A 21,489-nucleotide genomic window follows, 5' to 3' on the forward strand; every position below is an offset into this window, starting at 1 on the left:
TATTATATGTGTGGGGGGGGGGGGCCCTTGCATTTTACTGTTCTTGGATTTTTTTTGTTCAGAACATTTTCTTTTCTGTGAAGATCAAACAGAGTTTAAATTGTGTTGTGTTGTGGTCAGACACGTCCAGAAGGCCACGGGACGACGAGCTGGACGGGAACTCGTACCACTTCACGTCCCGCACAGAGATGGAGCTGGACGTGAGGGCGGGACGCTTCCTGGAGCACGGAGAGTACGAGGGAAACCTGTATGGGACAAAGATCGAGTCTATTCACCAAGTGGTGGCCACAGGGAGAACATGCATCCTGGATGTCAACCCACAGGTGAGAGGAGGAGGAGAGGAGGAGGAGGAGGAGGAGAGGAGAGGAGGAGGAGAGGAGGAGGAGGAGGGGAGGAGGAGGAGGAGAGGAGGAGGAGGAGGAGGAGGAGGAGAGGAGGAGGAGGAGAGGAGGAGGAGAGGAGGAGGAGAGGAGAGGAGGAGGAGGAGGAGAGGAGGAGGAGGAGAGGAGGAGAGGAGGAGGAGAGGAGAGGAGGAGGAGAGGAGGAGGAGGAGAGGAGGAGGAGGAGGAGAGGAGGAGGAGAGGAGGAGGAGGAGGAGGAGAGGAGGAGGAGGAGAGGAGGAGAGGAGGAGGAGGAGAGGAGGAGGAGGAGGAGAGGAGGAGGAGGAGGAGGAGGAGAGGAGGAGGAGGAGGAGAGGAGGAGGAGGAGAGGAGGAGGAGGAGGAGGAGAGGAGGAGGAGGAGAGGAGGAGGAGGAGGAGGAGAGGAGAGGAGGAGGAGAGGAGGAGGAGGAGAGGAGGAGGAGGAGGAGGAGAGGAGAGGAGGAGGAGAGGAGGAGGAGGAGAGGAGGAGGAGGAGGAGAGGAGGAGGAGAGGAGGAGGAGGAGGAGGAGGAGAGGAGGAGGAGAGGAGGAGGAGGAGGAGAGGAGGAGGAGAGGAGGAGGAGAGGAGCAGGAGGAGAGGAGGAGGAGGAGGAGGAGAGGAGGAGGAGGAGGAGGAGAGGAGGAGGAGAGGAGGAGGAGGAGAGGAGGAGGAGAGGAGGAGGAGAGGAGAGGAGGAGGAGGAGGAGAGGAGGAGGAGGAGAGGAGGAGAGGAGGAGGAGGAGAGGAGGAGGAGGAGGAGAGGAGGAGGAGGAGGAGGAGGAGAGGAGGAGGAGGAGGAGAGGAGGAGGAGGAGAGGAGGAGGAGGAGGAGGAGAGGAGGAGGAGGAGAGGAGGAGGAGGAGGAGGAGAGGAGAGGAGGAGGAGAGGAGGAGGAGGAGAGGAGGAGGAGGAGGAGGAGAGGAGAGGAGGAGGAGAGGAGGAGGAGGAGAGGAGGAGGAGGAGGAGGAGAGGAGAGGAGGAGGAGAGGAGGAGGAGGAGAGGAGGAGGAGAGGAGGAGGAGGAGAGGAGGAGGAGGAGGAGGAGAGGAGGAGAGGAGGAGGAGGAGGAGGAGAGGAGAGGAGGAGGAGAGGAGGAGGAGGAGAGGAGGAGGAGAGGAGGAGGAGGAGGAGAGGAGGAGGAGGAGGAGAGGAGGAGGAGGAGAGGAGAGGAGGAGGAGAGGAGGAGGAGGAGGAGGAGAGGAGAGGAGGAGGAGAGGAGGAGGAGGAGGAGGAGGAGAGGAGGAGGAGGAGAGGAGGAGGAGAGGAGGAGGAGGAGAGGAGGAGGAGGAGGAGGAGAGGAGGAGGAGAGGAGGAGGAGGAGAGGAGGAGGAGGAGGAGGAGAGGAGGAGGAGAGGAGGAGGAGGAGAGGAGGAGGAGGAGGAGGAGAGGAGGAGGAGGAGAGGAGGAGGAGGAGAGGAGAGGAGGAGGAGGAGAGGAGGAGGAGGAGAGGAGAGGAGGAGGAGAGGAGGAGGAGGAGAGGAGGAGGAGAGGAGGAGGAGGAGGAGAGGAGGAGGAGGAGGAGGAGAGGAGGAGGAGAGGAGGAGGAGGAGAGGAGGAGGAGGAGGAGAGGAGGAGGAGGAGAGGAGGAGGAGGAGAGGAGAGGAGGAGGAGGAGGAGGAGGAGGAGAGGAGGAGGAGAGGAGGAGGAGGAGGAGAGGAGGAGGAGGAGGAGGAGAGGAGGAGGAGAGGAGGAGGAGGAGGAGAGGAGGAGGAGGAGGAGGAGAGGAGAGGAGGAGGAGAGGAGGAGGAGGAGGGGAGGAGGAGGAGGAGAGGAGGAGGAGGAGGAGGAGGAGGAGAGGAGGAGGAGGAGAGGAGGAGGAGAGGAGGAGGAGAGGAGAGGAGGAGGAGGAGGAGAGGAGGAGGAGGAGAGGAGGAGAGGAGGAGGAGAGGAGAGGAGGAGGAGAGGAGGAGGAGGAGAGGAGGAGGAGGAGGAGAGGAGGAGGAGAGGAGGAGGAGGAGGAGGAGAGGAGGAGGAGGAGAGGAGGAGAGGAGGAGGAGGAGAGGAGGAGGAGGAGGAGAGGAGGAGGAGGAGGAGGAGGAGAGGAGGAGGAGGAGGAGAGGAGGGGAGGAGGAGAGGAGGAGGAGGAGGAGGAGAGGAGGAGGAGGAGAGGAGGAGGAGGAGGAGGAGAGGAGAGGAGGAGGAGAGGAGGAGGAGGAGAGGAGGAGGAGGAGGAGGAGAGGAGAGGAGGAGGAGGAGGAGGAGGAGAGGAGGAGGAGGAGGAGAGGAGGAGGAGAGGAGGAGGAGGAGGAGGAGAGGAGGAGGAGAGGAGGAGGAGGAGGAGAGGAGGAAGAGAGGAGGAGGAGAGGAGCAGGAGGAGAGGAGGAGGAGGAGGAGGAGGAGGAGGAGGAGGAGGAGAGGAGGAGGAGAGGAGGAGGAGGAGAGGAGGAGGAGAGGAGGAGGAGAGGAGAGGAGGAGGAGGAGAGGAGGAGGAGGAGAGGAGGAGAGGAGGAGGAGGAGAGGAGGAGGAGGAGGAGAGGAGGAGGAGGAGGAGGAGGAGAGGAGGAGGAGGAGGAGAGGAGGAGGAGGAGAGAGGAGGAGGAGGAGGAGAGGAGGAGGAGGAGAGGAGGAGGAGGAGGAGGAGAGGAGAGGAGGAGGAGAGGAGGAGGAGGAGAGGAGGAGGAGGAGGAGGAGAGGAGAGGAGGAGGAGAGGAGGAGGAGGAGAGGAGGAGGAGGAGGAGGAGAGGAGAGGAGGAGGAGAGGAGAGGAGGAGAGGAGGAGGAGAGGAGGAGGGGAGAGGAGGAGGAGGAGGAGGAGGAGAGGAGGAGAGGAGGAGGAGGAGGAGGAGAGGAGAGGAGGAGGAGAGGAGGAGGAGGAGAGGAGGAGGAGAGGAGGAGGAGGAGGAGAGGAGGAGGAGGAGGAGAGGAGGAGGAGGAGGAGAGGAGAGGAGGAGGAGAGGAGGAGGAGGAGGAGGAGAGGAGAGGAGGAGGAGAGGAGGAGGAGGAGGAGGAGGAGAGGAGGAGGAGGAGAGGAGGAGGAGAGGAGGAGGAGGAGGAGGAGGAGGAGGAGGAGAGGAGGAGGAGAGGAGGAGGAGGAGAGGAGGAGGAGGAGGAGGAGAGGAGGAGGAGAGGAGGAGGAGGAGAGGAGGAGGAGGAGGAGGAGAGGAGGAGGAGGAGAGGAGGAGGAGGAGAGGAGAGGAGGAGGAGGAGAGGAGGAGGAGGAGAGGAGAGGAGGAGGAGAGGAGGAGGAGGAGAGGAGGAGGAGAGGAGGAGGAGGAGGAGAGGAGGAGGAGGAGAGGAGAGGAGGAGGAGAGGAGGAGGAGGAGAGGAGGAGGAGGAGGAGAGGAGGAGGAGGAGAGGAGGAGGAGGAGAGGAGAGGAGGAGGAGAGGAGGAGGAGGAGAGGAGGAGGAGAGGAGGAGGAGGAGGAGAGGAGGAGGAGGAGGAGGAGAGGAGGAGGAGAGGAGGAGGAGGAGAGGAGGAGGAGGAGGAGAGGAGGAGGAGGAGAGGAGGAGAGAGGAGGAGGAGGAGAGGAGGAGGAGGAGGAGGAGAGGAGAGGAGGAGGAGAGGAGGAGGAGAGAGGAGGAGGAGAGGAGGAGGAGGAGGAGAGGAGGAGGAGGAGAGGACGGAGGAGGAGGAGGAGAGGAGGAGGAGAGGAGGAGGAGGAGGAGAGGAGGAGGAGGAGAGGAGGAGGAGAGGAGGAGGAGGAGGAGAGGAGGAGGAGGAGAGGAGGAGGAGGAGAGGAGGAGGAGAGGAGGAGGAGGAGGAGGAGAGGAGGAGGAGGAGGAGGAGAGGAGGAGGAGGAGAGGAGGAGGAGAGGAGGAGGAGGAGGAGAGGAGGAGAGGAGAGGAGGAGGAGAGGAGGAGGAGAGGAGGAGGAGGAGAGGAGGAGGAGGAGGAGGAGAGGAGAGGGAGGAGGAGGAGGAGAGGAGGAGGAGGAGGAGGAGGAGGAGGAGGAGGAGGAGAGGAGGAGGAGGAGGAGGAGAGGAGGAGGAGGAGAGGAGGAGGAGAGGAGGAGGAGGAGGAGGAGGAGAGGAGGAGAGGAGAGGAGGAGGAGAGGAGGAGGAGAGGAGGAGGAGGAGAGGAGGAGGAGGAGAGGAGAGGAGGAGGAGGAGGAGGAGAGGAGGAGGAGGAGGAGGAGGAGGAGGAGGAGGAGAGGAGGAGGAGGAGGAGGAGAGGAGAGGAGGAGGAGAGGAGGAGGAGGAGGAGAGGAGGAGGAGAGGAGGAGGAGGAGGAGAGGAGGAGGAGGAGAGGAGGAGGAGGAGGAGGAGAGGAGGAGGAGGAGGAGAGGAGAGGAGGAGGAGAGGAGGAGGAGGAGAGGAGGAGGAGGAGGAGAGGAGGAGGAGGAGAGGAGGAGGAGAGGAGGAGGAGGAGAGGAGGAAGAGGAGGAGGAGGAGAGGAGGAGGAGGAGGAGGAGAGGAGGAGGAGGAGAGGAGGAGGAGGAGGAGGAGAGGAGGAGGAGGAGGAGGAGAGGAGGAGGAGGAGAGGAGGAGGAGGAGAGGAGGAGGAGAGGAGGAGGAGGAGAGGAGGAGGAGGATAGGAGGAGGAGGAGGAGAGGAGGAGGAGGAGGAGAGGAGGAGGAGGAGAGGAGGAGGAGAGGAGAGGAGGAGGAGAGGAGGAGGAGGAGGAGGAGAGGAGGAGGAGGAGAGGAGGAAGAGGAGGAGGAGGAGGAGAGGAGGAGGAGGAGAGGAGGAGGAGGAGGAGGAGAGGAGGAGGAGAGAGGAGGAGGAGGAGGAGGAGAGGAGGAGGAGAGGAGGAGGAGAGGAGGAGGAGAGGATGAGGAGGAGGAGAGGAGGAGGAGGAGAGGAGGAGGAGGAGAGGAGAGGAGGAGGAGGAGAGGAGGAGGAGGAGGAGAGGAGGAGGAGAGGAGGAGGAGGAGGAGGAGAGGAGAGGAGGAGGAGAGGAGGAGGAGGAGAGGAGGAGGAGGAGAGGAGAGGAGGAGGAGAGGAGGAGGAGGAGAGGAGGAGGAGGAGGAGGAGAGGAGGAGGAGAGGAGGAGGAGGAGAGGAGGAGGAGAGGAGGAGGAGGAGAGGAGGAGGAGGAGGAGAGGAGGAGGAGGAGAGGAGGAGGAGGAGGAGGAGAGGAGGAGGAGGAGAGGAGGAGGAGGAGAGGAGGAGGAGGAGGAGAGGAGGAGAGGAGAGGAGGAGGAGGAGAGGAGGAGGAGGAGGAGGAGAGGAGGAGGAGGAGAGGAGGAGGAGGAGGAGGAGGAGGAGGAGAGGAGGAGAGGAGAGGAGGAGGAGGAGAGGAGGAGGAGGAGGAGAGGAGGAGGAGAGGAGGAGGAGAGGAGGAGGAGAGGAGGAGGAGGAGAGGAGGAAGAGGAGGAGGAGGAGAGGAGGAGGAGGAGGAGAGGAGGAGGAGCCTGATGGTTTTCTGCGTTTGCAGATTGTTCCTGATTCACCTGTTTGTGTCTTTTATCACGTGTGTGTGTGTTGTGTGTATTGTGCGTTGTAAGCCTGTGTGTGTGTGTGTTGTGTGTATTGTGCGTTGTAAGCCTGTGTGTGTGTGTGTTGTGTGTATTGTGCGTTGTAAGCCTCTGTGTGTGTGTGTTGTGTGTATTGTGCGTTGTAAGCCTGTGTGTGTGTGTTGTGTGTATTGTGCGTTGTAAGCCTGTGTGTGTGTGTTGTGTGTATTGTGCGTTGTAAGCCTCTGTGTGTGTGTTGTGTGTATTGTGCGTTGTAAGCCTGTGTGTGTGTGTTGTATGTATTGTGCGTTGTAAGCCTCTGTGTGTGTGTGTGTATGTTGTGTGTATTGTGCGTTGTAAGCCTGTGTGTGTGTGTGTGTGTTGTGTGTATTGTGCGTTGTAAGCCTGTGTGTGTGTGTGTTGTGTGTATTGTGCGTTGTAAGCCTGTGTGTGTGTGTGTTGTGTGTATTGTGCGTTGTAAGCCTGTGTGTGTGTGTGTTGTGTGTATTGTGCGTTGTAAGCCTCTGTGTGTGTGTGTTGTGTGTATTGTGCGTTGTAAGCCTGTGTGTGTGTTGTGTGTATTGTGCGTTGTAAGCCTCTGTGTTGTGTTGTGTGTATTGTGCGTTGTAAGCCTGTGTGTGTGTTGTGTGTATTGTGCGTTGTAAGCCTGTGTGTGTGTTGTGTGTATTGTGCGTTGTAAGCCTGTGTGTGTGTTGTGTGTATTGTGCGTTGTAAGCCTGTGTGTGTGTTGTGTGTATTGTGCGTTGTAAGCCTGTGTGTGTGTTGTGTGTATTGTGCGTTGTAAGCCTCTGTGTGTGTGTTGTGTGTATTGTGCGTTGTAAGCCTCTGTGTGTGTTGTGTGTATTGTGCGTTGTAAGCCTGTGTGTGTGTTGTGTGTATTGTGCGTTGTAAGCCTGTGTGTGTGTGTTGTATGTATTGTGCGTTGTAAGCCTCTGTGTGTGTGTGTGTATGTTGTGTGTATTGTGCGTTGTAAGCCTCTGTGTTGTGTTGTGTGTATTGTGCGTTGTAAGCCTGTGTGTGTGTTGTGTGTATTGTGCGTTGTAAGCCTGTGTGTGTGTTGTGTGTATTGTGCGTTGTAAGCCTGTGTGTGTGTGTGTTGTGTGTATTGTGCGTTGTAAGCCTGTGTGTGTGTGTGTTGTGTGTATTGTGCGTTGTAAGCCTCTGTGTGTGTGTGTTGTGTGTATTGTGCGTTGTAAGCCTGTGTGTGTGTTGTGTGTATTGTGCGTTGTAAGCCTCTGTGTTGTGTTGTGTGTATTGTGCGTTGTAAGCCTGTGTGTGTGTTGTGTGTATTGTGCGTTGTAAGCCTGTGTGTGTGTTGTGTGTATTGTGCGTTGTAAGCCTGTGTGTGTGTTGTGTGTATTGTGCGTTGTAAGCCTGTGTGTGTGTTGTGTGTATTGTGCGTTGTAAGCCTGTGTGTGTGTTGTGTGTATTGTGCGTTGTAAGCCTCTGTGTGTGTGTTGTGTGTATTGTGCGTTGTAAGCCTGTGTGTGTGTTGTGTGTATTGTGCGTTGTAAGCCTGTGTGTGTGTTGTGTGTATTGTGCGTTGTAAGCCTGTGTGTGTGTGTGTGTATGTTGTGTGTATTGTGCGTTGTAAGCCTCTGTGTTGTGTTGTGTGTATTGTGCGTTGTAAGCCTGTGTGTGTGTTGTGTGTATTGTGCGTTGTAAGCCTCTGTGTGTGTGTGTGTATGTTGTGTGTATTGTGCGTTGTAAGCCTGTGTGTGTGTTGTGTGTATTGTGCGTTGTAAGCCTGTGTGTGTGTGTGTTGTGTGTATTGTGCGTTGTAAGCCTGTGTGTGTGTTGTGTGTATTGTGCGTTGTAAGCCTGTGTGTGTGTGTTGTGTGTATTGTGCGTTGTAAGCCTGTGTGTGTGTGTTGTGTGTATTGTGCGTTGTAAGCCTCTGTGTGTGTGTTGTGTGTATTGTGCGTTGTAAGCCTGTGTGTGTGTGTTGTGTGTATTGTGCGTTGTAAGCCTCTGTGTGTGTGTTGTGTGTATTGTGCGTTGTAAGCCTGTGTGTGTGTGTTGTGTGTATTGTGCGTTGTAAGCCTGTGTGTGTGTGTTGTGTGTATTGTGCGTTGTAAGCCTCTGTGTGTGTGTTGTGTGTATTGTGCGTTGTAAGCCTGTGTGTGTATGTTGTGTGTATTGTGCGTTGTAAGCCTGTGTGTGTGTGTGTGTGTTGTGTGTATTGTGCGTTGTAAGCCTGTGTGTGTGTGTGTTGTGTGTATTGTGCGTTGTAAGCCTGTGTGTGTGTGTGTTGTGTGTATTGTGCGTTGTAAGCCTGTGTGTGTGTGTGTTGTGTGTATTGTGCGTTGTAAGCCTCTGTGTGTGTGTGTTGTGTGTATTGTGCGTTGTAAGCCTGTGTGTGTGTTGTGTGTATTGTGCGTTGTAAGCCTCTGTGTTGTGTTGTGTGTATTGTGCGTTGTAAGCCTGTGTGTGTGTTGTGTGTATTGTGCGTTGTAAGCCTGTGTGTGTGTTGTGTGTATTGTGCGTTGTAAGCCTGTGTGTGTGTTGTGTGTATTGTGCGTTGTAAGCCTGTGTGTGTGTTGTGTGTATTGTGCGTTGTAAGCCTGTGTGTGTGTTGTGTGTATTGTGCGTTGTAAGCCTCTGTGTGTGTGTTGTGTGTATTGTGCGTTGTAAGCCTCTGTGTGTGTTGTGTGTATTGTGCGTTGTAAGCCTGTGTGTGTGTTGTGTGTATTGTGCGTTGTAAGCCTGTGTGTGTGTGTTGTATGTATTGTGCGTTGTAAGCCTCTGTGTGTGTGTGTGTATGTTGTGTGTATTGTGCGTTGTAAGCCTCTGTGTTGTGTTGTGTGTATTGTGCGTTGTAAGCCTGTGTGTGTGTTGTGTGTATTGTGCGTTGTAAGCCTGTGTGTGTGTTGTGTGTATTGTGCGTTGTAAGCCTCTGTGTGTGTTGTGTGTATTGTGCGTTGTAAGCCTGTGTGTGTGTGTTGTATGTATTGTGCGTTGTAAGCCTCTGTGTGTGTGTGTGTATGTTGTGTGTATTGTGCGTTGTAAGCCTCTGTGTTGTGTTGTGTGTATTGTGCGTTGTAAGCCTGTGTGTGTGTTGTGTGTATTGTGCGTTGTAAGCCTGTGTGTGTGTTGTGTGTATTGTGCGTTGTAAGCCTGTGTGTGTGTTGTGTGTATTGTGCGTTGTAAGCCTCTGTGTGTGTGTGTTGTGTGTATTGTGCGTTGTAAGCCTGTGTGTGTGTTGTGTGTATTGTGCGTTGTAAGCCTCTGTGTTGTGTTGTGTGTATTGTGCGTTGTAAGCCTGTGTGTGTGTTGTGTGTATTGTGCGTTGTAAGCCTGTGTGTGTGTTGTGTGTATTGTGCGTTGTAAGCCTGTGTGTGTGTTGTGTGTATTGTGCGTTGTAAGCCTGTGTGTGTGTTGTGTGTATTGTGCGTTGTAAGCCTGTGTGTGTGTTGTGTGTATTGTGCGTTGTAAGCCTCTGTGTGTGTGTTGTGTGTATTGTGCGTTGTAAGCCTCTGTGTGTGTTGTGTGTATTGTGCGTTGTAAGCCTGTGTGTGTGTTGTGTGTATTGTGCGTTGTAAGCCTGTGTGTGTGTGTTGTATGTATTGTGCGTTGTAAGCCTCTGTGTGTGTGTGTGTATGTTGTGTGTATTGTGCGTTGTAAGCCTCTGTGTTGTGTTGTGTGTATTGTGCGTTGTAAGCCTGTGTGTGTGTTGTGTGTATTGTGCGTTGTAAGCCTGTGTGTGTGTTGTGTGTATTGTGCGTTGTAAGCCTCTGTGTGTGTTGTGTGTATTGTGCGTTGTAAGCCTGTGTGTGTGTGTTGTATGTATTGTGCGTTGTAAGCCTCTGTGTGTGTGTGTGTATGTTGTGTGTATTGTGCGTTGTAAGCCTCTGTGTTGTGTTGTGTGTATTGTGCGTTGTAAGCCTGTGTGTGTGTTGTGTGTATTGTGCGTTGTAAGCCTGTGTGTGTGTTGTGTGTATTGTGCGTTGTAAGCCTGTGTGTGTGTTGTGTGTATTGTGCGTTGTAAGCCTCTGTGTTGTGTGCTCAGGCCCTGAAGCTCCTGAGGACCTCAGAGTTCATGCCGTTGGTGGTGCTGGTGGCGGCTCCGGACCTGGACACGCTCAGAGTGATGCACACGGCTGTGGTGGAGGCGGGGCTTAGCACCAAACAGCTGACGGTAAAACACCAGCACAGACCGCCACAGGGCAGCTGTGGCCACACAATCTATCACCATGAGGTGACCGGGCCTCTCTGTGCTCGTGTCCGTACATGACCGGGCCTCTCTGTGCTCGTGTCCGTACATGACCGGGCCTCTCTGTGCTCGTGTCCGTACATGACCGGGCCTCTCTGTGCTCGTGTCCGTACATGACCGGGCCTCTCTGTGCTCGTGTCCGTACATGACCGGGCCTCTCTGTGCTTGTGTCCGTACATGACCGGGCCTCTCTGTGCTTGTGTCCGTACATGACCGGGCCTCTCTGTGCTCGTGTCCGTACATGACCGGGCCTCTCTGTGCTCGTGTCCGTACATGACCGGGCCTCTCTGTGCTCGTGTCCGTACATGACCGGGCCTCTCTGTGCTCGTGTCCGTACATGACCGGGCCTCTCTGTGCTCGTGTCCGTACATGACCGGGCCTCTCTGTGCTCGTGTCCGTACATGACCGGGCCTCTCTGTGCTCGTGTCCCTCAGGACGTGGACCTGAAGAAGACGGTGGACGAGAGCGCCCGGATCCAGAGGACCTACAGTCACTACTTTGATCTGACCATCACCAACGACAACCTGGACCGAGCCTTCGAGGCGCTGCAGGTCACAGTGGAGAAGCTGACCAGTGAGCAGCAGTGGGTCCCAATCAGCTGGGTGTACTGAGGGCCACTTCATCCAGGGGCCCGCGTTACCTGCTGAGAGGCCCCTGAGCTGGAGAGACAGTCCTTCTCCTCCCTGACCGCTCCTCCCTGACCGCTCCTCCCTGACCGCTCCTCCCTGACCGCTCCTCCCTGACCGCTCCAAAAGCATTTATTTATTTTATAACTTTTTACAAAACCTTTTAACTCAAGTTCAATTGGAGTGAAATATAAAGTGGTCTTTTTATGTTTATTGTTTGAGTGTCGTGTCCACTGTCCACTGTCCACTGTCCACTGTCCACTGTCCACTGTCCACTGTCCCCTGTCCACTGTCCACTGTCCAGGCTCATGAATAAAGACAATCACACTTACAGGGACCGACTAGAATCACACTGAGCGTAGTGGGATTTCTCTGGTCCCAGTCACAACAGGAGCTGGCCAACTCTGAAGCTCCAAAAGTGAAGCCTCTCGCTCCCTCTCTGTCCCTCTCGCTCCCTCTCTGTCCCTCTCGCTCCCTCTCTGTCCCCCTCGCTCCCTCTCTGTCCCTCTCGCTCCCTCTCTGTCTCTCTCGCTCCCTCTCTGTCTCTCTCGCTCCCTCTCGGTCTCTCTCGCTCCCTCTCTGTCCCTATCGCTCCCTCTCTGTCCCTCTCGCTCCCTCTCGGTCTCTCTCGCTCCCTCTCTGTCCCTCTCGCTCCCTCTCTGTCCCTCTCGCTCCCTCTCGGTCTCTCTCGCTCCCTCTCTGTCTCTCTCGCTCCCTCTCGGTCTCTCTCGCTCCCTCTCTGTCCCTCTCGCTCCCTCTCGGTCTCTCTCGCTCCCTCTCTGTCCCTCTCGCTCCCTCTCGGTCTCTCTCGCTCCCTCTCTGTCTCTCTCGCTCCCTCTCTGTCTCTCTCGCTCCCTCTCGGTCTCTCTCGCTCCCTCTCTGTCCCTCTCGCTCCCTCTCGGTCTCTCTCGCTCCCTCTCTGTCTCTCTCGCTCCCTCTCTGTCCCTCTCGCTCCCTCTCTGTCTCTCTCGCTCCCTCTCTGTCTCTCTCGCTCCCTCTCGGTCTCTCTCGCTCCCTCTCTGTCTCTCTCGCTCCCTCTCTGTCTCTCTCGCTCCCTCTCGGTCTCTCTCGCTCCCTCTCTGTCCCTATCGCTCCCTCTCTGTCCCTCTCGCTCCCTCTCGGTCTCTCTCGCTCCCTCTCTGTCCCTCTCGCTCCCTCTCTGTCCCTCTCGCTCCCTCTCGGTCTCTCTCGCTCCCTCTCTGTCCCTCTCGCTCCCTCTCGGTCTCTCTCGCTCCCTCTCTGTCCCTCTCGCTCCCTCTCGGTCTCTCTCGCTCCCTCTCTGTCCCTCTCGCTCCCTCTCGGTCTCTCTCGCTCCCTCTCTGTCTCTCTCGCTCCCTCTCTGTCCCTCTCGCTCCCTCTCTGTCTCTCTCGCTCCCTCTCTGTCCCTCTCGCTCCCTCTCTGTCTCTCTCGCTCCCTCTCTGTCTCTCTCGCTCCCTCTCGGTCTCTCTCGCTCCCTCTCTGTCTCTCTCGCTCCCTCTCTGTCTCTCTCGCTCCCTCTCGGTCTCTCTCGCTCCCTCTCTGTCCCTATCGCTCCCTCTCTGTCCCTCTCGCTCCCTCTCGGTCTCTCTCGCTCCCTCTCTGTCCCTCTCGCTCCCTCTCTGTCCCTCTCGCTCCCTCTCGGTCTCTCTCGCTCCCTCTCTGTCCCTCTCGCTCCCTCTCTGTCTCTCTCGCTCCCTCTCTGTCCCTCTCGCTCCCCCTCGCTCCCTCTCGCTCCCTCTCGGTCCCTCTCGCTCCCTCTCTGTCCCTCTCGCTCCCTCTCTGTCCCTCTCGCTCCCTCTCGGTCTCTCTCGCTCCCTCTCTGTCCCTCTCGCTCCCCCTCGCTCCCTCTCGCTCCCTCTCGGTCCCTCTCGCTCCCTCTCTGTCCCTCTCGCTCCCTCTCTGTCCCTCTCGCTCCCTCTCGGTCTCTCTCGCTCCCTCTCTGTCCCTCTCGCTCCCTCTCGGTCTCTCTCGCTCCCTCTCTGTCTCTCTCGCTCCCTCTCGGTCCCTCTCGCTCCCTCTCTGTCCCTCTTGCTCCCTCTCTGTCCCTCTCGCTCCCTCTCGGTCCCTCTCGCTCCCTCTCTGTCCCTCTCGCTCCCTCTCTGTCCCTCTCGCTCCCTCTCGGTCTCTCTCGCTCCCTCTCTGTCCCTCTCGCTCCCTCTCGGTCTCTCTCGCTCCCTCTCTGTCTCTCTCGCTCCCTCTCTGTCTCTCTCGCTCCCCCTCGCTCCCTCTCGCTCCCCCTCGGTCCCTCTCGCTCCCTCTCGGTCCCTCTCGCTCCCTCTCTGTTCCTCTCGCTCCCTCTCTGTCCCTCTCGCTCCCTCTCGGTCTCTCTCGCTCCCTCTCTGTCCCTCTCGCTCCCTCTCGGTCTCTCTCGCTCCCTCTCTGTCTCTCTCGCTCCCTCTCTGTCTCTCTCGCTCCCCCTCGCTCCCTCTCGCTCCCTCTCGGTCCCTCTCGCTCCCTCTCTGTTCCTCTCGCTCCCTCTCTGTCCCTCTCGCTCCCTCTCTGTCCCTCTCGCTCCCTCTCGGTCCCTCTCGCTCCCTCTCGGTCCCTCTCGCTCCCTCTCTGTCCCTCTCGCTCCCTCTCTGTCCCTCTCGCTCCCTCTCTGTCCCTCTCGCTCCCTCTCGGTCTCTCTCGCTCCCTCTCTGTCTCTCTCGCTCCCTCTCGGTCCCTCTCGCTCCCTCTCTGTCCCTCTTGCTCCCTCTCTGTCCCTCTCGCTCCCTCTCGGTCCCTCTCGCTCCCTCTCTGTCCCTCTCGCTCCCTCTCTGTCCCTCTCGCTCCCTCTCGGTCTCTCTCGCTCCCTCTCTGTCCCTCTCGCTCCCTCTCGGTCTCTCTCGCTCCCTCTCTGTCTCTCTCGCTCCCTCTCTGTCTCTCTCGCTCCCCCTCGCTCCCTCTCGCTCCCTCTCGGTCCCTCTCGCTCCCTCTCGGTCCCTCTCGCTCCCTCTCTGTTCCTCTCGCTCCCTCTCTGTCCCTCTCGCTCCCTCTCGGTCTCTCTCGCTCCCTCTCTGTCCCTCTCGCTCCCTCTCGGTCTCTCTCGCTCCCTCTCTGTCTCTCTCGCTCCCTCTCTGTCTCTCTCGCTCCCCCTCGCTCCCTCTCGCTCCCTCTCGGTCCCTCTCGCTCCCTCTCTGTTCCTCTCGCTCCCTCTCTGTCCCTCTCGCTCCCTCTCTGTCCCTCTCGCTCCCTCTCGGTCCCTCTCGCTCCCTCTCTGTCCCTCTCGCTCCCTCTCTGTCCCTCGTCTACATTTGGACGTCTCTCGTAGGACTCGGCCTGTGTTCAAGTACAAATAAACGTGACCCTGAGTTCAGTCCTTTTAGTTTCGTGCTGCAGACGCTGAGTAAAGTACAAGTATTTGAACGTCCTCCTCTTAAATACTGACGGGTCTGAAACGTCCACCGTGAGGGACATGTCCACCGTGAGGGCCAAATACTTTCTTCACTGCATTTGTCATTGTGTTTTTCTGTTTGGTTGTTGTGTCTCTGCAGATTCTTTTAAACCCACGGGATTCTTTTTAATGTCCAAAAAATCTCACGTCGTCTTTACGTCACGTCGTCTTTACGTCCATTAGTTCAGTCTCCTCTCCTGACAATGTCAATCTAAAGGTTACATTTGTGTCTGGGCCTCATGAGAAAAAGCCAAATTCCTTTTTCTTGGTGCAACGTTTAAGCTACAGTCCACTGCCTGTGTCCCGTATGTCCCGTATGTCCCGTATGTCCTGTATGTCCCGTATGTCCCGTATGTCCCGTATGTTTCGTATGTCCCGTATGTCCCGTGATGTCCCGTGATGTCCCGTGATGTCCCGTATGTCCCGTGATGTCCCGTGATGTCCCATATGTCCCGTGATGTCCCGTATGTCCCGTGATGTCCCGTGATGTCCCGTCCATCTCGTCTGAAGTCAATGTCACTTTTCTGCTCAAGCTCCAGCAAAAATAAAGAGGAAACATCTTTGTCTGACATTTTTATTACGCACTTTTACAGTCGAGCCAGAGTGAAGTTTATGAATGATATTCACATTGTGTTGAACGTTACAGCCGCTCGTGTCGTAAGCGCTAAATGTCGACTACAAACGTTAAAATGTAAAACACAAAATATACACAAACAAGAGGCGGAGCCATCGAATGTGAGCGGAACAAAGCCTCAGCCAAGGAATGAACACGAACAGAGGGTCAAGGGTCACGTGGAGGGTCAAGTGGAGGGTCAAGGGTCACGTGGAGGGTCAAGGGTCACGTGGAGGGTCAAGTGGAGGGTCAAGGGTCACGTGGAGGGTAAAGGGTCACGTGGAGGGTCAAGGGTCACATGGAGGGTCAAGTGGAGGGTCAAGGGTCATGTGGAGGGTAAAGGGTCACGTGGAGGGTAAAGGGTCACGTGGAGGGTCAAGGGTCACGTGGAGGGTCAAGGGTCACGTGGAGGGTAAAGGGTCACGTGGGGGGTCAAGTGGAGGGTCAAGGGTCACGTGGAGGGTAAAGGGTCACGTGGAGGGTCAAGGGTCACGTGGAGGGTAAAGGGTCACGTGGAGGGTCAAGGGTCACGTGGAGGGTAAAGGGTCACGTGGAGGGTCAAGGGTCACGTGGAGGGTAAAGGGTCACGTGGAGGGTAAAGGGTCACGTGGAGGGTAAAGGGTCACGTGGAGGGTCAAGGGTCACGTGGAGGGTAAAGGGTCACGTGGAGGGTCAAGGGTCACGTGGAGGGTAAAGGGTCACGTGGAGGGTCAAGGGTCACGTGGAGGGTAAAGGGTCACGTGGGGGGTCACGTGGAGGGTCAAGGGTCACATGGAGGGTCAAGTGGAGGGTCAAGGGTCACGTGGGGGGTCTGGGCCGCCGGGGCGTGCTGGCCGGGGCCGGAGGGCCGGGGCCAGGGTGCGCGCTCAACATCAACTTTGGTCAGTTTAACTTTATCATGACTTAGGAATAAACAAAGGTCATGACTTAAAGGGCCAGTGACACCTCCAGGGCTTTAATGGGTCATATTTGTATTTTTAGATTGAATATTTCAAAGTCATGAAGTGTATGTATATATTATCAGACAATGATGAAGAATTGAAGTTTTAAATGTGTTTTGCCAAATGAAATGGAAAGAAATGCTTTGCTGGGACAATCTGGTGACCTTTTGACCTTTAAGAGGTTAATGTGATTGTCAGAAACATTCAGGAGGTAGATCACATGACCTCTGGTGCTGCTGGACACCGCTCTGACCCCTTAAGACAGAGGTGCAAAGGAGGGCAGTGGCTCTGGACCGTGCAGCGCTGCAGCGGTCAACAGTCCGGTCAACAGTCCACTCTGCAGCGGTCAACAGTCCACTCTACAGCGGTCAACAGTCCGGTCAACAGTCCACTCTGCAGCGGTCAACAGTCCACTCTGCTGCGGTCAACAGTCCACTCTGCAGCGGTCAACAGTCCGGTCAACAGTCCACTCTGCAGCGGTCAACAGTCCACTCTGCTGCGGTCAACAGTCCACTCTGCAGCGGTCAACAGTCCACTCTGCAGCGGTCAACAGTCCGGTCAACAGTCCACTCTGCAGCGGTCAACAGTCCGGTCAACAGTCCACTCTGCTGCGGTCAACAGTCCACTCTGCTGCGGTCAACAGTCCACTCTGCAGCGGTCAACAGTCCACTCTGCTGCGGTCAACAGTCCACTCTGCTGCGGTCAATAGTCCACTCTGCAGCGGTCAACAGTCCACTCTGCAGCGGTCAACAGTCCGGTCAACAGTCCACTCTGCAGCGGTCAACAGTCCACTCTGCAGCGGTCAACAGTCCGGTCAACAGTCCACTCTGCAGCGGTCAACAGTCCACTTTGCTGCGGTCAACAGTCCACTCTGCAGCGGTCAACAGTCCACTCTGCAGCGGTCAACAGTCCACTCTGCTGCGGTCAACAGTCCACTCTGCTGCGGTCATCAGTCCACTCTGCAGCGGTCAACAGTCCGGTCAACAGTCCACTCTGCAGCGGTCAACAGTCCACTCTGCAGCGGTCAACAGTCCACTCTGCTGCGGTCAACAGTCCACTCTGCAGCGGTCAACAGTCCACTCTGCTGCGGTCAACAGTCCACTCTGCTGCGGTCATCAGTCCACTCTGCAGCGGTCAACAGTCCGGTCAACAGTCCACTCTGCAGCGGTCAACAGTCCACTCTGCAGCGGTCAACAGTCCACTCTGCAGCGGTCAACAGTCCACTCTGCTGCGGTCAACAGTCCACTCTGCAGCGGTCAACAGTCCACTCTGCTGCGGTCAACAGTCCACTCTGCTGCGGTCATCAGTCCACTCTGCAGCGGTCAACAGTCCGGTCAACAGTCCACTCTGCAGCGGTCAACAGTCCACTCTGCAGCGGTCAACAGTCCACTCTGCTGCGGTCATCAGTCCACTCTGCAGCGGTCAACAGTCCGGTCAACAGTCCACTCTGCAGCGGTCAACAGTCCACTCTGCAGCGGTCAACAGTCCACTCTGCAGCGGTCAACAGTCCACTCTGCTGCGGTCAACAGTCCACTCTGCAGCGGTCAACAGTCCACTCTGCTGCGGTCAACAGTCCACTCTGCTGCGGTCATCAGTCCACTCTGCAGCGGTCAACAGTCCGGTCAACAGTCCACTCTGCAGCGGTCAACAGTCCACTCTGCAGCGGTCAACAGTCCACTCTGCAGCGGTCAACAGTCCACTCTGCTGCGGTCAACAGTCCACTCTGCTGCGGTCATCAGTCCACTCTGCAGCGGTCAACAGTCCGGTCAACAGTCCACTCTGCTGCGGTCAACAGTCCACTCTGCTGCGGTCAACAGTCCACTCTGCAGCGGTCAACAGTCCACTCTGCTGCGGTCAACAGTCCACTCTGCAGCGGTCAACAGTCCACTCTGCAGCGGTCAACAGTCCGGTCAACAGTCCACTCTGCAGCGGTCAACAGTCCACTCTGCAGCGGTCAACAGTCCACTCTGCTGCGGTCAACAGTCCACTCTGCTGCGGTCAGTTTGGATCAACGCACATTTTTAACCCTTTTCTTAAATCATCAAAATGAAGGTCAGAGCACCACATGGGACCGACTGGTGAATGGGACATGTCCAACTGGATCTCCTGACAATGTCCCACATGTGGCTCTGCTTTAGTGTCTTTACAGGACGTGTGTCTCACGTGTGTCTCTGTGGGACTCCCCCACATGGTCAGCACAGCCAGGCCCAGGAGTGATGCCCAAACCCACCATGGGACAAATATTCATGGGACAAATATTCATGGGACAAATATTCATGGGAATAACAAATATGAAGGATTCAAAAGAGAAAACACAAGTGAATGCAGCATATATCAGGTTTATGAGGTACTTCATGAATATACAGATATAATCCACCTTTTTAGAAAAGCTCTTCTCATATTCCTCTCGACAGCATAAAATACCTCGTCACTTATTTGTTTTTTGACCCAAATTCAAAATGGTTCGTAATTCTTTGAGTCCGCTTTTGAAAGTGCAAAATAAAAATACTGATCGTTCTTTGCAGCATCTACAGCAGGGTCTTAGAAAACTGGCTTTTTTTAAACGGTGTGGCAGATTGAACCGGGCGGGGCAGGGGCGGAGCAGGGGCGGAGCAGGGGCGGGGCAACTGGACAAGGCACACGGACCACTACAGACGTCTGCCACATCTGGACCTTCTGCACGCGCTGGGATCCACACACAACATTCCCTTTGTCAATTGTCACAAGCAAAAACAAAAGTAGAAAAAAGCCAAACGGACCCAAAGGTCAGAGTTATTGCAGTTCCAGGTCAAAGGTCAAAGGTTAAAGGGGAAGAAAGGACTGACCACTTAAGGCTGTTCGGAGGGTCATCGCACCAGAAATGAAGATCCACAATAAATTCAAATGGAAAATGTTCTCGGACAAAAACGGTTCAACTGAAACTTCTGCAAATCCAAACATGACTCAAATAAACAGTTCCCAGGGGCCCCCGTCATGGCAGAAACACAAACAAAAGTTCCCAGGGGCCCCCGTCATGGCAGAAACACAAACAACAGTTCCCAGGGGCCCCCGTCATGGCAGAAACACAAACAAAAGTTCCCAGGGGCCCCCGTCATGGCAGAAACACAAACAACAGTTCCCAGGGGCCCCCGTCATGGCAGAAACACAAGTGCTGTAACGTAGACCATGTAACATATAGTGGTGATGGTCGGGAGCTTCATTACATCTCAAAGAAAAACGTCTGATAAATGTTTCAGTCCGAGTGAATTCAAATGCCAAAACTTCACATTGTAACAATAAAACAGCACGAAGATAAACATGATAAACCAGGATAAACGATGATAAACGATAAGCGATGGCACAAACGGCCTCAGAATAATAAAGGAAATGTAAAAACAATCTAACATGTTAATATTTGATCCACTACAAAGAGGGAAAAGGTGCCTCCATTTTCATCTTTTGGTCAATATTGTGGTACTTTGCTCATGGCCCGGCCCTCATGAGTGGGCGCGGCCCGGGCCCGGCCCTCATGAGTGGGCGCGGCCCGGGCCCGGCCCTCATGAGTGGGCGCGGCCCGGACCCCCTTCATGAGGGCCGGGCCTGGGCCCCTTCATGAGGGCCGGGCCCGGGCCCCCTCATGAGGGCCCACCTGACACTGCACTGAGGTAGCGTCCTAATGGACTTAATGTTCATTCTCGACTGAGGCTGAACAGAAACGGTGAAATGTAAACGAGAAAGAACGAGACAAACGCTCAACGTTATGAACAAAACTCATGAAGTGATTTCTCTTTTGAATAAAGAACTTTGGCCAAAAGCAAAAAAGGAAAATGGACTAAAAAGATTGAAACTTAGAATTTTGAAAAGGCCCTGGGCTGAGGGTGGGGCGGGGCTGCGGGTGGGACAAGGCTACAGTGGGGCGGGGCTGCAGGCAGGACGGGGCTGCAGGCAGGACGGGGCTGCAGGCAGGACGGGGCTGCGGGTGGGACAAGGCTACAGTGGGGCGGGGCTGCAGGCAGGACGGGGCTGCAGGCAGGACGGGGCTGCGGGTGGGACAAGGCTACAGTGGGGCGGGGCTGCAGGCAGGACGGGGCTGCAGGCAGGACGGGGCTGCGGGTGGGACAAGGCTGCGGTGGGGCGGGGCTGCGGTGGGGCGGGGCTGCAGGCAGGACGGGGCTGCAGCCCGAAGCACAGGCTCAATGACCCTGGGTAAGAAAGACGTAGGACATGAGTAGATGTTGGATCTTTCCTCCACCTCAGCGGCTGATGGAGCCATAAAGGGGCGGAGTCTGAAGCTCGATGTTCACAAACACACTGAAGCTACCACTGTTGCTATGGTGATGAACTATTTAAGGCCAAATACAGTGAGGAAAATAAATATTTGAACACTTTATGAAGGTTCTGGAATGTGTTGCAGCTCCACTGAGACAGAACCACAAAGAAAAGATGGAAATCACATTGTAAGTTTGAAAAATATTTTATTTGTAAGTTATTGTTGCAAATAAGTATTTGACCTCCTGAGAAAGTCAGTGTTACTATTTGGTAGTGTTTGTGTTTGTTTACAATTACAGAGGTCAAAGGTCTCCTATAGTTCTGGACCAGGTTTGCTCACGCTGCAGCAGGATTTTGGCCACGCCTCCTCAGATCTTCTCTAGCTCCGTCAGGTTCAGGGCTGTCGCCGAGCAACACACTCCATGAGGTCTGAGACTGAGCAGGTTCTCCTGGAGTGTGCTTCAGGTCATTGTCACGTTAGAAGACTCAGCCACGCCCCATCTTCAGCCACGCCCCATCTTCAGCCACGCCCCATCTTCACTGCTCTGACTGAGGGAAGGAGGGTGTGGCCCAAAATCTCACAACAACAAATGGCCCCGTTCATTCTCTCCTGTCCCGTCCCCTGAGCAGTCGCCCCGTCCCCTGAGCAGTCGCCCCGTCCCCTGAGCAGTCGTCCCGTCCCCTGAGCAGTCGTCCCGTCCCCTGAGCAGTCGTCCCGTCCCCTGAGCAGTCGTCCCGTCCCCTGAGCAGTCGTCCCGTCCCCTGAGCAGTCGTCATGCTTCACAGTAGGGATGAGTTCTTGGGACGGTCCTCCTCCTTCTTCCTCCAAACACAGTGGGTGGAGTTATCTCCTCTGACCACATGACCCCGTGACCCCAGGAGGTGAGATCTTTCATGGAGCCACAGTCCAGAGTGACATCCTCTTTAGCCTCTTCCGTGTTCTAACATTTGCTCCAACAGTTGACCTTCTTTCACAAACTGCTGGTCAATCGCCCGTCGCCCTGTCCAGCCGTGTGGAGGTCACAGGTCAGTCTCTGGGGTCTTTATGCAGCTGACCAGCTCAAACTGGAGCTTCTCATTTAGATGAATAAGTGGAGCAGAGGTGGACTAACAGCTCTTTGAGACAGAATTCCTCCTGGTGCAGGTGTTCAAACACTTATTTGTAGCAATAACACAAATAAATGATTCCAGGATTTGATTTCCAGATCTCTCCATAAAAAGTGAAGCATTTGTAACATCGCAGGGTTTTTAAATACTTATTTCATTGTGTTAAATGTTGCATATGACAAGAACCCAACCACAGTCAGTAATGGGGGAGTTTGGAGTGTGGTCAGCCAGTGGTCAGCCAGTGGTCAGCCAGTGTCCCCCAAGTGTCAAACATATCGAGCAATGACTCAATGAGAGGCGTTTAGATCTGCCCAGATCTGACCTGTAACTTCACCTAGTGTTGCCTCCTGCTCGTCGCCATGGAGACAAGCAGCTGGGAGGGCATCCAGAACAAACGCTACAAAGATCAGCTTTATAGAATCCTTTATGAAGTGTGATGGATGCGACGTCCAGATGTTTGTTGTGGCATGTCTCACTCAGACGTCTCCGTGTGACACTCAGAGAAACCCGGGTTCAAACCTCAGATTGAGACGCCCACATTATGCTGTTGTGTAATGGCACTGAAGCATGCTCCACGACCCACGCTGACCTATGACCCACGACGAACTATGACCCACGCTGAACTATGACCCACGACCCACGCTGAACTATGACCCACGACCCACGCTGAACTA

The 21,489-nt window shown here is 55.9% G+C and overlaps 1 protein-coding gene across 1 annotated transcript in view; it reads left to right on the forward strand.

Annotated features, from left to right (window-relative positions):
- The window catches only part of pals2b (protein associated with LIN7 2, MAGUK p55 family member b), a 123,344-nt gene extending 112,763 nt beyond the window's left edge, over positions 1–10,581 (forward strand). Inside the window, exons 9-11 of the mRNA XM_072448414.1 lie at positions 84–323; positions 9,721–9,849; positions 10,359–10,581. Coding sequence (XP_072304515.1) covers positions 84–323; positions 9,721–9,849; positions 10,359–10,535 — 546 coding nt within the window. The 3' untranslated portion in view covers positions 10,536–10,581. The remainder of the gene's footprint in view (positions 1–83; positions 324–9,720; positions 9,850–10,358) is intronic.
- Positions 10,582–21,489: the final 10,908 nt, after the last annotated feature.

This window comes from Eucyclogobius newberryi, unplaced genomic scaffold (genome assembly GCF_026437365.1).
Source record: "Eucyclogobius newberryi isolate DKJ021-1_F unplaced genomic scaffold, fEucNew1.0.hap1 SCAF_16, whole genome shotgun sequence".
Classification (NCBI taxonomy): domain Eukaryota; kingdom Metazoa; phylum Chordata; class Actinopteri; order Gobiiformes; family Gobiidae; genus Eucyclogobius; species Eucyclogobius newberryi.